The sequence below is a fragment of the Echeneis naucrates genome, chromosome 2 (assembly GCF_900963305.1).
Source record: "Echeneis naucrates chromosome 2, fEcheNa1.1, whole genome shotgun sequence".
NCBI classification, from domain to species: Eukaryota; Metazoa; Chordata; class Actinopteri; order Carangiformes; family Echeneidae; genus Echeneis; species Echeneis naucrates.
In genome coordinates this window covers 6,767,366-6,782,788 of record NC_042512.1, presented here as the reverse complement: position 1 = coordinate 6,782,788, position 15,423 = coordinate 6,767,366, and the positions used below count along the sequence as shown (strand labels likewise).

The window sequence follows — 15,423 nt, the reverse complement described above, 5'->3', positions numbered from 1 at the left end:
GGCTGTATAATTGGTTTCTATTCTCTTTGCTCTCTTTTTCCTCTTTCATTGTTAAATGGCAAAAACAACAGTAAGTCTTGGAGCCATGTTTTCTTCAGATCTAACCCGGATCACTCCAGTCAGAGACACTGATGAAGTCTTTGTGCATAAGTGCTTCTCTTTGGGGTTGTCCTGGTTGGAATTTGGACAAAAAAGATGAGGAATGTCATTCCTTCTTTTCTTCAATCACCAGGACAGCAGATATTATCAATGATATGTCAGAATATGTCAGTCTTTCATGTTCAAGGCCCATTTGTGCAGGAAAGAGTCTGGCACCTCAGACCACTGAGCCATCCTGACACGTGTATCCAGCTGCCACTCTCTGGTGAGGAAACAGAAAAGTTAATGATAGCTTTGGTAGCACAGTGTCAGCTCTCTCTCTCCCTCTCTCAACCCAACAGGTCGAGGCAGATGGCTGCCCCCCCCCCCTGAGCCTGCTCCTGCTTCAGCAGTTTTTCAGCAGCACTGATTAACAGGAAAACATAAAGAAAGCCCAATATTAACACTGCACAGATTATAGAGATTCTCTAACATGCTCTTTCATGGAATCGAAAATAGCTAACCGTTGTTGGCAGGATTGGAACCTGCGGGGTGAAACCTCAATGGATTTCTAGTCCATTGCCTTAACCACTCGGTCACAACAACTACACAGAGCCACTGAGCCTTATATCATAGGTGATAGAGCTATAGATCTCTAAAAGGAAATAAAAGGAAAGGAAATATTTTTCATAACATGCGCCCTCCACCTAAAACAGAGCAGAAGCCTTGTGAGCAGAGAGGAGGCTTCATCAGATGGTTCTTCTTTTCACCTGCTGCAGCAGCTCAGAGCCTCTGTGGTTAGGTAAATATCCAAAGAGGATGTAGCTCAGTGGTAGAGGAGCTGCCATATTTCAGGTATTCTGCCTCCTCTTTCATCCAAACAGTTAAATATTGTTTAAAGTTTGTGAGGTTGGATGCTGCACAACAATGTATTTGAATTAAAGTTAATATCTTTCTATAATGATCCATCATGGACTGCTGGACACTTTCATATCAGTAAATGCACCGTGTTTTAAAGAAGTTCAGAGTTTCTGACATGGATACAGACAGACAGAAAGAGAAGAGTCCCGACACTCCCTGATCTCACTGCGGGGTGGTCACGTGGTTCATGTCAGCCTACTGAGCTGACCGGAAGAGAACTACAACGGAGTCCTGTGGCAGTGTGGCCATTTTGTTTACTTCTATCACTCTGGTTAATAACATATTATAGAAAAACGCACATGCTCTCCCCGTCGGGGAATCGAATCCCGGTCTTCCGCGTGACAGGCGGAGATACTGTCCACTATACTAACGAGGAGCTGCGAAGAGACTTTTAGTGTGTGATGTAAACATGACAACCACTACACAACAGAAACTGCACTCATTCATTTGAAGCGAACTTGAGAGAGTGACGTATGAATCTGTGTCGCGTGGGAGATCAATGAAAGGCAGGAAATGCCTTTGATCTCCAGTGACGTCACACAGTCTCGTTGTGGAGTTGTGCATCAGTGAAACATTCATTCATACACGAGGACATCACGAATATTGTTGGAATAGAAAATCTTATTTTTTCTGTGTGTGCTCCTGAGAAAGAGGCTCAAATCCAAACCCAGGAGACAGAAGTTGAGTGAGTCAGTGAGGAAGAAGCTGCTCGTTCTCCTTCAACAGTTTGATCTGAGGAAAAGTCACTTCCTCTTTTCAGGAATCAACTTCTACCATCTGTCCACTAGATGGAGATAACTGAGCATCAACTGAGAACTGAGTTCTTCATCATCTGGAAACAGACAGCATTGTTTTCTTCAGCTGGAGCTCTTTGTTCAAATCTACATTGAGATTCAGAGCCAAATGTTTTTCCTTTCCTGGATTTACTTCATCATTTCAGTCACTCTGTGGATTCAGCTGACAAATGCAAAATACAACCAACATTTAAACGATGACGTGTTGAAACAAAACTTTATTGATTCAGTCTGGTCAGCAGAATATAACCTGATGAAATCAGCAACATTAAACTGATGTTTCTACATGAATGCATCACTGATTGTAAAACCATAAACTGAACATGAACACTCTGTACACTCAGCGTTACACACATGAAGACAACATCATGTGTTTAAGGTGATGTTGAGCTGAACAGGACTTGTATTGAACACACAGAGGGAGTGCACCGTTCCTGGAGATACTGCAATACCAGGTCGATGCGTGGAGTGGACGGAGCAAGCCCCTATTCCATCTCCCTGTTCCAAAAATCTATTTAATATATGGTCCCCGGGTAGGGGACGTATCAGATATTAAACTGATAAGAACAGATACTACACTTGATCTTAGCCAAAAGGCCGAGAAGCGATACCGCTCAGCTGTCGGAGGTAACGGAGTGTTTCTCCGCACCGACCCGCTCAGTGAGGGGTCAGAGTCGGCTTCAGTAACAACATCACTCCGAGAGAGACACAAACAGAAGACATGAAGAAACGAAGGAGGGATCAGAGAACAACCACAGACATGTTATTTTCACAAAGTTACGTTGTAGAGCAAAGAAAACGTCTCTTCTTGGTCACCTGTAAAACTTCATATCTATGTCAATTTACCAGCTGAATATTATTGTGAAAACATCAGTTTGTCCTCTCATGTGATTGGCCTCATGGTGTGTCCATCAAAATAACCCCCCTGTCTGCACGGATTCTCTGAAGATTCGGCTCTCCTCGACTGGACTTGGCTTTTTTCGACCAAAAGTGAGAATAATAAAATCAAAGAGTAACTTTGTCATCCACAGAATAAAACCACAAATCACTGAACACTCATATATTTAAAATAGCATTAAAAGTACTTTAACCCAATATTAGCTTAATGCTAACATACAATGGAAAACGTCATAGACCGGCTAACGGGATTATCATCAGTACCGCGATGATTTTAAAGCGTCAATGAATTTATTTCAGATCTAACATGGCAGTAACACGTTGGGGAGAGCCGGTACAAAGTAACACAGGACAAATGTAACATGGCGATTTACTCAGAATCGGAAGAATGTAAACGCACTAAATGACGTCACCACTTTCAGCAAGCAATACTCCCCAGACCAGAGAAAATCTGGTGACTACGTCACACTTCCACTAAATTATTGCCGAGACCTAAAAGTAAATTTGTCGGTTTAAACATTGTGATTATCATTTCCCGTGTCATATTTATAATGATATTATAGGCAATTTAGTTTTTAACTCAGTTTTATGGTTTAGGAGAAAACCTGGTGTAAATGTTGGAAGTCCCTGTCTGAAAGAAAGTAATGCAGCCGCACTCTGCGAGTTAACAGCTTATCAAAACACAACGATTCTGTATTGTCATGACAGACAAGAGTATAAAGAGAACAACACAAAGAAGGCTGGCTCCGTACCCTAACCCTGGTTTATGTGCAAATCATTGCAAAATTGTAATCATATACAAGCAAGATGATTCACATTAAAGCTTATACTTTTGACATTTTTGAAGCAAATAAAATGATTGAAGTGCATTTTATATTTGTAATTATGAATTAGCGAGGAAGTTGTCCAATGTTTGAAAAAAAAATACAAAAATGTAACCAATTCCAGTTCACAATTTGATTGTGTTACTTTCATCCGGGCGGGACGACACACATTCAACAGCATCACTGATTCAGGAGCAGCACAGTGAAAACTGTACACATTACTGGAGAAAGTGATAAATGACATTCTCCATGTTTTCCTGTAAATCAGTGCTGCTGAAAAACTCCTGACATTTTCCAGCCAAAGTCAAATCTCATGATGGGACAGTGAAGGAATATCCAGTGTGTAAGAACAGTGCGGCACCCTGGACGTTTTATTCGTTCAGATTATGTCCAGAATTATTTCTAATTAGTTCTTGCAATTAATTTGCCCCCCCCCCCAGCATTATTTTTTCTCATTAATATAGTTTAAAACGCTCTGTGTCCCTGATAAAACACTCACCTTCACCTGAGGTAACTGTAGATCAGCACCCATTTGCGTCAGAAGGTGTCAGTCTCGGCTTTGTAATGAGGCGGACGGCCGCTGGAGTCCTGTTGTAGCAGGAAGCAGCACAGAAGGCCGAAACTCACCCAAGACCGTCTCTGTTTCTGTTCTTACAGGTGAGCAAAGTGCAAAAGCGCCTCATACAGTTATATGAAGTTTATTTCTTAAGTTGTGGTGTGTGTTTACAATGTAGTTAACGTCCGTAAATAAGGCAGCTAACTACTGCTAGCCTCAGCTGCTAATACAGCTGTAGCGGGTAATGCTAGTTCCCTTACTTTGTACTTTTATCGTTATCATGTGAATAAATAATAAGTTCAGAGGTTTGTAAACAGGAAGCAGCCATTATAAACAGTTAAATACATGTTGCAGCTGAATACTATGTTCAGTAGCTGATATGTTAAACCAGTGGTTCTCAACCTTTCTGGGGTCCTGGACCCCCTGCATGTTTTAGATCGACCCTGAGGACCCAGTTTGATAGAAACAGGAGAAACTGCATTTTAAATTGCATGTATTCACTCTTTGAGGCAAATATGAGCTTTCTATAGCAACTTCCAGAACAACAAAAAAAAAAAAAAAAAAAAAAAAAAAAAAAAATCATACTTATGCAGCTTCTAGGCATAAGGTAACAAAGTATGCCATTTCCAGAAATATGTAAGAAAACATTTATGCAGCATCTCCTGAACTTGAGCTTCCAGATATTGTAATAAGTAATTTTCATAAATATGAATGTCATAAAACAGTTTTTTTATGCACTCTTCAAGAACAAAAGCATAAAGTATGAAACCTCAATGAATATCATATAATTATCATATATCATTAAGACTATAATTAAGTCTCATGCCCTCATAACTTGAAAGGGATGCAGATACTGTTAACTTTGTATCAACAGCCTCACGGATTAACTTAAACAATAAATGTCATAGGATCTTTTTAAGAGATTTATTTTCATGGACCCCTTTTCACGGACCCCTTGCAATCACACCACAGACCACTAGGGGTCTGCGGACCCCCGGTTGAGAATCACTGTGTTAAAGAAGTAATAGGAGCAGTTTATCAGGTACACAAATGCTGTGTAAACTCGTTAATGCAACAAATGGTTAGTATCCTTAGTTTAAACGAGTTATACAAATAAATACAGTTTTAACTGTAGAACAGTAATCAGTACATTATTTGTTTAACTGCAGAACTGTAATAGTTGCATTATTTGTAAACTGTAGGACAGTAATGATTTCATTATTGGTTATTGGATTATTTGGCGCTGTAGTCTTGTTGTAGCAGGAAGCAAGCTCAGTTGTAAAGCCCAAGACGGTCAGCATAGCAGTACAGAAAGATGATACTCATCCAAGACTGTCTCTATATTCTGTTTTACAGTGGTTATTGTACAATATAATCACTGGTACCTGGGTGAAAGTTATTATCATTGTACAAGTGTTACACTTAAACACTCGATCATGTCCATAGAGTGTCTGTGTCCCTTTTCCTTTTCAAATGCTGTCTAATATCTTGATGTAGATTTGAACAAATGGTTAAATGTGAAGTTGAGCTCCATCAGATTTTCAGTGTGATTCTCTAGAAAGGAAGAAAACAATGATCTCTGATCCAAACTCCCTGTTTAAAGATGACAAAGAACTCAGTTCTCTCTAACTATTGGACAGTGTAGAAGTTCATCACATGACTGATTCCTATTTTGAGGAAGAAAATTGGTTCAGTGTTGAGGAAGTGACTTTTCCTCACATCAAACACGGGACAAGACTGATGAGAAAGAACAAGCAGTGACACGTTTCCTGAGTACACAAATTTCTGTGTGTAAATGGACCTGAAGGGAGTTCAACAGGTGAGAATCTATAAATGTTTTGAACAAGATCACTTTTATCTTTGATTTTCATGTTACTTTTGGCAGCAGATTGGTTGTAACCAAGTTTATTGTTGAAAGTTTCCTCAGACCTGGTTGACCAGCTGAGAAGCCTCTGAACTCTGTTTGACTTAGTTTCCTGGTTCATTTTTCCTCCAATACAAACAGAAAGAATGAGAAATAAAGGCAGCAGTTTTATGTGACCAGTTTTGTCCAGCAAAAGCAGTTTGATGGTTTTTATCCACACTGTGATTGATTTAATGTGAAATGTTCACACATGGTTTCAGATCAAAGATGAACCGAGTCATTTTTCAGGGAAATAATTTTTATTGTTTATCACCTTCATCCATGAAGACACCGATTTATTCCATTTAATAATCAAGGTCTGTGTCTCCTGAAAATATTGTCTCAGTTCTGCTGATTTTTTTTTTTTTTTTTACAGTGAAACCACAAAAACAGGGAAGTGCAGTTTTCTAAACTGAAGACAGTAAAGAGGGAAATGATGTCAGTTTAATGTTGATGTAGCAAAAACAAAAAGAACAAATAGTTAAGTGACTGGAGCCCCTGGACTTTTATTTGTGGTATTAATTTCCTCATTTTCCTCTTTATCACATGATATTGTCCTCAGATTCATGATACTAAACCAATGTACATAAATGGTAAAGAAAATTTTGAAATAATAAAGAGAACTATATTTCTGATTGCTCCATCTGTCGGTTGAGCTCAGAGTGACATTGTTTTTGTTGATGATTGTGTAACTTTTCCAGCAGGTAGAGGCTCAGCTATGAATCAGTGTGAGGACAGAGAAGAGGGAGCCCCTCCCTCTCAAACCACTCTGTGTGGGGAACATGAGAGTCAGACCAAAGCTCAGAGGTGAGATGAGGAGATTTTGAGTTATTGTTGTTATTTTTATTATTATTATTGCACTTCTAAGTTAAATTAACAAAATTAATAAAACAAATTATTCTGGATCATTTGTGGCTATACAAATTAAAATTTGAGTATATTAATTTAATCTAATCAGTTTCTGCTCAGTTTCTTGGTTGTTGATTATTTTACTGAATGTTTCTTCTAGCAACCGGAAGTCAAGACCAGATTCTCCTGAACTGAGCTGTGTGTCCATGAAGAGTGATCGGTCTATGGGTCGTACTATAAACTTCAAGGGAGGACAACAGTCTGCCGTATCCAGCTGTGTGTCCGTGAGGAGTGATCGGTCTATGGATGATTTTATCAAAGAAAAAAGGTAAAAGCTGATCATTTGTTGTTGTTTGACTCATTAAAGGTATCAAAGCTTGTGTATCAGTTTCTCTGGTGTTCATAGAAAACTCCTGGAACAGACTGTGTGTTTGTGTCTTTTCTCCTCAGAGTTCAGTCTGACAAACATCATCACACAGACCTGGACTCCATATTTATGGTGTGTAAATGTTCATCCAGTGACTACAACAGACACCAACAAAGACTTGAGTTTGAAGCTGCACTCTTTAGACCAGTAGAGCTTTACTCTGTGACAGACAGGAGTTGAATTGGGATTGAACAGGTTTGGGGTGGGAGAGAGTGGGAGAGGACTGGGAGTTGTAGTTCACCACAGAGCAATAATCCATCAGCCTCAACAGATATGTTCTGTATGAATAGGGTCTGTTGGAGACAGACCCTGAATTTTCACTTCCTGAGTTGATGTGTTGAAGGGCTGTATCAGTTTGGTCTTCATGTGATGATCAGGATCTCTGTGTTGTCAGAATCTAAAGTCAAACTTAGTAAGTTACACCAGTGAAGTTAGTTTAGTGAAGTCAGCAGGTCTGAATCTTTCTGTGTAGCTCTGGAAAGAGACGTGGCAGCAGATGATACAGCAGCAGCTAAAGTTGAACTCTGCTGACTGATGATCTGATGCTTTGATCCATCAGTTTATACTGAGAGTGAACTTTACACAGGATGTTATTGTGTTCCAGCTGCTGGAGGAGAACATCGTCTGTTATGTTAAGAACGAGCTGAAGAAAATCAAAAGGAGTCTGAGTCCAGATTACCCACAATTCATGAAGAATGAGGATGATGAGGTGGATGAAGAGAAGAGGAGGAGCAGAGAGGCATTTCTGAAGATCACAGTGAACTTCCTGAGGAGGATGAAGCAGGAGGAGCTGGCTGACTGTCTGCAGAGCAGTAAGAGGATTTAACATGATGGATCAATTAGACATTTACTGAAGTCTCAGGAGACAGAAAGACACATGATCATATTCAAATCCGTACTTACAGTTTTTAATCGTAGTTGTTTTTTGTTTATTCAGAAAGTCATGCTCGAGTTTGTCACCGTAAACTCAAATCTGGCCTGAAGAAGAAGTTCCAGTGTGTGTTTGAGGGGATCTCTAAAGCAGGAAACCCAACCCTTCTGAATCAGATCTACACAGAGCTCTACATCACAGAGGGAGGGACTGGAGAGGTCAATGAGGAACATGAGGTCAGACAGATTGAAACAGCATCCAGGAAACAGGACAGAGCAGAAACAAGCATCAGACAAGAAGACATCTTTAAAGCCCCACCTGGAAGAGACCAACCAATCAGAACAGTGATGACAAAGGGAGTGGCTGGCATTGGGAAAACCGTCTTAACACAGAAGTTCACTCTGGACTGGGCTGAAGACAAAGCCAACCAGGACATAGAGTTCACATTCCCCTTCACCTTCAGAGAGCTGAATGTGCTGAAAGAGAAGAAGTTCAGCTTGGTGGAACTTGTTCATCTCTTCTTCACTGAAACCAAAGAAGCAGGAATGTGCAGCTTTGATCAGTTCCAGGTTGTGTTCATCTTTGACGGTCTGGATGAGTGTCGACTTCCTCTGGACTTCCACAACACTGAGGTCCTGACTGATCCTACAGAGTCCACCTCAGTGGACGTGCTGCTGACAAACCTCATCAGGGGGAAACTGCTTCCCTCTGCTCGCCTCTGGATAACCACACGACCTGCAGCAGCCAATCAGATCCCTCCTCAGTGTGTTGACTTGATGACAGAGGTCAGAGGGTTCAATGACCCCCAGAAGGAGGAGTACTTCAGGAAGAGGTTCAGACATGAGGAGCAGGCCAGCAGGATCATCTCCCACATCAAGACCTCACGAAGCCTCCACATCATGTGCCACATCCCAGTCTTCTGCTGGATCACTGCTACAGTTCTGGAGGAGGTGTTGAAGACCAGAGAGGGAGGAGAGCTGCCCAAGACCCTGACTGAGATGTACATCCACTTCCTGGTGGTTCAGTCCAAACTGAAGAAGGTCAAGTACGATGGAGGAGCTGAGTCAGATCCTCACTGGAGTCCAGAGACCAGGAAGATGATTGAGTCTCTGGGAAAAGTGGCTTTTGAGCAGCTGCAGAAAGGAAACCTGATCTTCTATGAATCAGACCTGACAGAGTGTGGCATCGATATCAGAGCAGCATCAGTTTACTCAGGAGTGTTCACACAGATCTTCAAAGAGGAGACAGGGCTGTACCAGGACAAGGTCTTCTGCTTCGTCCATCTGAGTGTTCAGGAGTTTCTGGCTGCTCTTCATGTCCATCTGACCTTCATCAACTCTGGAGTCAATCTGATGGCAGAAAAACAAACAACCTCCCTGTGGTCAAAACTGTTCAGGAACAAACCTGAACCTTTAATTCTCTACCAGAGTGCTGTGGATGAGGCCTTACAGAGTCCACATGGACACCTGGACTTGTTCCTCCGGTTCCTTCTGGGTCTTTCACTGCAGACCAACCAAACTCTCCTACGAGGCCTGGTGACACAGACAGGAAGTAGCTCAGAGACCAATCAGGAAACAGTCCAGTACATCAAGACAAAGATCAGTGAGAATCTGTCTCCAGAGAAAAGTATCAACCTGTTTCACTGTCTGAATGAACTGAATGATGGTTCTCTGGTGGAGGAGATCCAACAGTCCCTGAGATCAGGACGTCTCTCCACAGATAAACTGTCTCCTGCTCAATGGTCAGCTCTGGTCTTCATCTTACTGTCATCAGAAAAAGATCTGGACGTGTTTGACCTGAAGAAATACTCTGCTTCAGAGGAGGCTCTTCTGAGGCTGCTGCCAGTGGTCAAAGCCTCCAACAAAGTTCTGTAAGTGAAAATAAATCCATCTAGAGCAACTAAATATTTTTCTTTAGTTGAGGTTAAAAAACAAGTTTTTTTTAATCACTTATATTGTTTTGTTGATTCCTCCTCAGACTGAGTGACTGTAACCTCTCAGACAGAAGCTGTGAAGCTCTGTCCTCAGTCCTCAGCTCCCAGTCCTCTAGTCTGAGAGATCTGGACCTGAGTAACAACAACCTGCAGGATTCAGGAGTGAAGCTGCTGTCTGCTGGACTGAAGAGTCCACACTGTGAGCTGGAAACTCTCAGGTCAGAGTTCATGTTTTTGTCAAGAATTTTTCTTTTTAATTCTTGTGACGTTTCATTATATTATAGCTGCGCTAATGAAAGTGGTTATATTTCATATGGTGAATGCTGAATCCTCCAGTGGTGAATTCCATATTCACTGAGGATCATTTACTTTTAGGGAGGTGGACACAACCTTTCTGCTGCTTTTGGCATCTGTCACAGTTGTGATGATGGAGTTCTCATTCAGGAAAATATTTAAGGGGCTCAAAGACACCAGAGGTTGAGTGGACTGCTGATATGAAGCTCTGTGGATGAATGAACCTGGTTGAACATAGAGCATCACTATGCAGTGTTTGTGTAACCGAGATAGCAACTGTGTGTTTACTTTAATCAGTGTGTTTGTGTTTAAGCTGTTGTTTCTCTGCTGTTGTTTGTCTCTGGGTTTTCCTTCAAAGGGTGTCTTTGTTCTGCTGATTCTTTAAAACATGGCAGCTAGTTTAATTCATGCAGCTCACGAGTGCTTGTTGTTCCTTCTGCAAGACTTGATTATCTATTATTGATCACTTCTGTTCTTAAGTTATTGCCTGCTTAATTTTAACTACACTCGAGCAGATGACATGATGTTCTACTAGTGTAGAAAGTGAACCTTTGCTCATTTTTATTCAATTGTTCTTTCATCTGACATCCTATTCATATAACATGTTTTTGTTTGTGTTCTTGATGTGTGTGTTCAGTCTGTCAGGATGTCTGGTCTCAGAGGAAGGCTGTTCTTCTCTGGCCTCAGCTCTCAGCTCCAACCCCTCCCATCTGAGAGAACTGGACCTGAGCTACAATCATCCAGGAGACTCAGGAGTGAAGCTTCTGTCTGCTGGACTGGAGGATCCAGACTGGAGACTGGACACTCTCAGGTCTGGACAGCTCTGAGGAACTCTGCTTCATGTTTGATGGTGGATCAAGTTGATCCTGACTCTGTTTCTTCCTCCAGGGTGGACCATGGTGGACCACAGAGACTGAGACCTGGTCTGAGGAAGTGTGAGTGTGTTTTCACTTTGATTCATGAAAACTCAGCTGCTCATGTTACACTAGATTTTTACATTTCTGACTGAAGTACAAAGATGAGTTTCATTCAGGATCAACACTTCATGTGTTTATTGATGTGGATCTCCATCAGCCGTCATCTTTGACTCCACAGCAGAAAAAAAGCAGAACATTGCTGACATCTTGACTCTCATGTTCAGTAACTGTTGATGTTCTAACTGGATTGTTGGCTTTTAATTTAAATGTAGTCAAACATTATTCACAGGTGATGAAATGTAAGTTTGAATGATTCACTTTCAGTAAAGTTGTTGATAAATGAACAGATGATAAACTGCAGCTGTTGTTTCTTGTTCTCTCCATCAGATGTTTGTGAACTGGAACTGGACACAAACACAATCCAGAGAAACCTCAAACTGTCTGACAACAACAGGAAGGTGACACATGTAGCAGAGGATCAGTCATATCCTGATCATCCAGACAGATTTAATAACTATCCTCAGCTGCTGTATAGAAATGGTCTGACCGGTTGCTGTTACTGGGAGGTCGAGTGGAGTGGAGTGGTTCATATCTCAGTGAGCTACAGAGGAATCAGAAGGAAAGGATACAGTACTGATTGTGTATTTGGACACAATGATCAGTCCTGGACTCTAACCTGCTCTGATTATGATGGTTACTCTGTCTGGCACAACAAGAGAAGAACCTCTCTCTCCTCCTCCTCCTCTGACTCTCACAGAGTAGCAGTGTATGTGGACTGTCCTGCTGGCTCTCTGTCCTTCTACAGAGTCTCCTCTGACTCACTGATCCACCTCCACACCTTCAACACCACATTCACTGAACCTCTCTATCCTGGTTTCTGGATCTGTTCTGGTTCAGTGTCTCTGGGAAAAATGTATTGAAGCAGACTTGAAACTAGAAACTGATACACTTCACTGTTGGCTTCACTTCTCAGCTCTGGAATTTCCATCAGTTCCATATTGGAGACAGATCTGGACTTTACTGTCTAAATCACTTTTAGTTCCTGAAAGTCCATCAGTCTGCACACTCATTATGTTTCTATCATGCTCTGGTTGTTTTCTGTAACCAAGAATTTTTTGCTCCAAGAGGGAAAAGGGAAGAAAACATGTGATGGCCTGACCGATGATGATGCTGAACGCTTCTCAGCATTAGTGCTGAATATCTTCAGAGGAATTGTTGTCTGTGGCCTTCATTTTCTTCTTCCTGCCTCCTGTTGGACTGTCAGTTTATTTCAGTTCCACTGATCTGTTCAGTAGCATGATGTCCCGGGACTTCAGGCTGCAGTCTGAATGAGACAAACATGGATCACAGGAACCGTTCAGTTCCTCCAAGAGAATCATCAGGAACTCAGAGTTCATCATCACAGCAATCAGCTGCTCTTCAATCCCGTCTGGCTTTTAAAGGGAGCCTGAGATGGCACTTTCCACCCAGAACTCTCCAGGATTCATTCAGAGCCTTAATCCAACCCTTTTGGACCAGGCTGCTCCCACAGTGACTGAAACAGGAAAAGTCATTTCCACCTCCTGCTTTGGAGCGTTATAACAGCTCTGCAGCAAGCTGAGCTCTCTGATCTGTACAGGTGAGCCATGAAGGCCAGCACGTACTTTGGCCTGTGAGCTGTGATTATCGGACACAAAGACACACAAAGACAACACATGATGCCCTGAGAGACGATACCTGAGCAGGAGAACTAGTCACTGCATGTACAGCTGCTTCTTATCTGGAGTTTTTTTCTGTCATCTATAATAAAGTAGAAAAGAGACACAGCTCCACAGTAACAGAGGTGTGCTGCTGTAACGCTGAGTGCTGGATTCATGTTCAGTTTATGGTTTTAGAATCAGTGATGCATTCATGTAGAAACATCAGTTTAATGTTGCTGATTTCATCAGGTTATATTCTGCTGACCAGACTGAATCAATAAAGTTTTGTTTCAACACGTCATCGTTTAAATGTTGGTTGTATTTTGCATTTGTCAGCTGAATCCACAGAGTGACTGAAATGATGAAGTAAATCCAGGAAAGGAAAAACATTTGGCTCTGAATCTCAATGTAGATTTGAACAAAGAGCTCCAGCTGAAGAAAACAATGCTGTCTGTTTCCAGATGATGAAGAACTCAGTTCTCAGTTGATGCTCAGTTATCTCCATCTAGTGGACAGATGGTAGAAGTTGATTCCTGAAAAGAGGAAGTGACTTTTCCTCAGATCAAACTGTTGAAGGAGAACGAGCAGCTTCTTCCTCACTGACTCACTCAACCTCTGTCTCCTGGGTTTGGATTTAGGTCTGGGTCTGGGTCTGGGTCTAAGACCAGGTGGGCCTGCTCAGAGTCTCTGTGTTGGATGTGAGCTGCTGAAATCTCTGAACACCATGACACAGATAATATCAGTCTGATGTGTCATCTGTAATCCAGATGTTGTCAGCAACAAACAGATGTTCCTGACAGAAGCTGTGCTGATGATGATTCTGGATAGAAACTGGGAGGAAATAACTTTATTCTCTCTTTGTTTTTCCACGGAGGAAGTGAAGTTACACCACGTGATGTGGTGTTTACAGCTCCTCGTTAGTATAGTGGACAGTATCTCCGCCTGTCACGCGGAAGACCGGGGTTCGATTCCCCGACGGGGAGAGCACGTGTGTTTTTCTTTAATAGCTCAGTGACAGAAGTTAACTCTCTCTGGTCAGCGGCGTCCTGCTCGCAGACAGCAGTTTTATTTTGAAAACCAACCGGATTCTCTTGGCTTTAGAAAGTCCAACTTCCTGCCTGTCTCATGTAAAGACAGAACAGTAGATCTGAGTTAGTTCGATCAACTTGGAAACTACGGTGGCTGGTAAGTGCAAAACAAAATTACTAAGTTCGAAACAAATGTACATGTTGGGAAACATTTTTATCTTTTATTAAACAAAATTACACAATAAAAACACTCTTACCACAGACAAAATAAATGTATATTTTAAAAGACAAATTTAAAAGTGGCAGAACACTTTTATAAATCCCGAAACAAATTTCCAAACGACAGAATCTTCCGGAAGGGGAATGTACCAAATGCCGGAAGTGATCCAGAAGAAGATTGACTGTGAGCTCAAAAAGTTTGTATCGGTTTGTGTGGCGGTAAAACTTTGCTGAGTGAAAGTTTATGGCAGCATGGAGTAAATGATGTTTTGTGGAAACAACTTGAGCCAATTTACGCGGTTGTGTTTTCCGTGCGGACGATCTGTAGAATGTTTAACGTTGATGAACGGGCCAGACGGAAGGAGCACGCGCACAGGAGACATCTAATAAACAGCCGGAAAATGCTAAACAAGCTAAGTGTAGCATCGCGCTAACTAGCTGAAGCCGCTGTCAGACATGCAGTGAATTAAAGTGCACCGTTTCATGGAGGACAGAAAGTCAAAGTCAAAGTCAAAAGAACTGTGGGCCGAAAGGAAACAGGTCCAGGTACGTGTGTGGATATATCTGTAAAATATGGAAGTCAATAGGTGTGTGTGTGAAATGAATGATATCTTTTTGTTATTTTAGCAGATAAACATGGATTGATGGCGCCACATGGAGCTGATTTAAAAGCTCAGAGAGGGAAAACACTCCCATTATATACAGATCCGGAGGTAGCAGCACCTGATCTACTGAAGCAAGCTGTCCAAGAAATGAGAACATTTAACAAGAAGATGGATGAAGGAGCAGACCTTCTTTTGTATCCAGACTGTTCAGAGGTGCTCCATGTGCCTGGGTCAGAAAGCCCATTCAAACTGGCAGAATATAAAAAGGAAATAGGAAAGGCACTTTTTTCATTTGCCTAGAAACACACTTTAGAGGAGGTTTGTGGATCTCTTCATTCAATATTTTTACATATTTATTTACTCTGATGTAGCATAATTAATAATGTGTTGTTTGTTTTTGCTACAGAGGTTGATACATCAGACTGATTCTGAAATTGTCATCACATCGAGGAGCACAGCTGAATTCAATGCAGCTGAAACTGTGGTACGTTCATTTTTACATTTTGTACTTTCAGTTTTTTTTATTTATTTATTGAAAGGATCTGCATTTGGTTTCAAGCATTAAGTCTAAGAACCAAGTCTTGATTATTTGGCATTTACTATTCCAATCAGACACCCTGATAACCTT

At 41.4% G+C, this 15,423-nt stretch overlaps 1 protein-coding gene and 3 non-coding genes across 4 annotated transcripts; 2 read left to right on the top strand and 2 right to left on the bottom strand.

The window, feature by feature from the left end:
- Positions 1-1,303: 1,303 nt before the first annotated feature.
- Positions 1,304-1,375, bottom strand: trnad-guc (transfer RNA aspartic acid (anticodon GUC)). The gene has a single exon. It is a non-coding gene; the product is annotated as a tRNA-Asp (tRNA).
- Positions 1,376-2,211: 836 nt separating this feature from the next.
- On the bottom strand, positions 2,212-2,402 carry LOC115058526 (U2 spliceosomal RNA). The gene has a single exon (XR_003842103.1). It is a non-coding gene; the product is annotated as a U2 spliceosomal RNA (small nuclear RNA).
- Positions 2,403-7,046: 4,644 nt separating this feature from the next.
- Positions 7,047-12,920, top strand: LOC115057513 (NLR family CARD domain-containing protein 3-like). The gene is made up of 7 exons (XM_029524669.1): positions 7,047-7,088; positions 7,863-8,061; positions 8,187-9,990; positions 10,098-10,271; positions 10,985-11,158; positions 11,236-11,282; positions 11,652-12,920. Exons 1-7 carry the CDS (start codon positions 7,047-7,049, stop codon positions 12,182-12,184), a joined length of 2,973 nt encoding a protein of 990 aa, XP_029380529.1. The 3' UTR covers positions 12,185-12,920.
- A 934-nt stretch (positions 12,921-13,854) lies between these two features.
- Positions 13,855-13,926, top strand: trnad-guc (transfer RNA aspartic acid (anticodon GUC)). The gene has a single exon. It is a non-coding gene; the product is annotated as a tRNA-Asp (tRNA).
- The last annotated feature ends 1,497 nt before the right edge of the window (positions 13,927-15,423 follow it).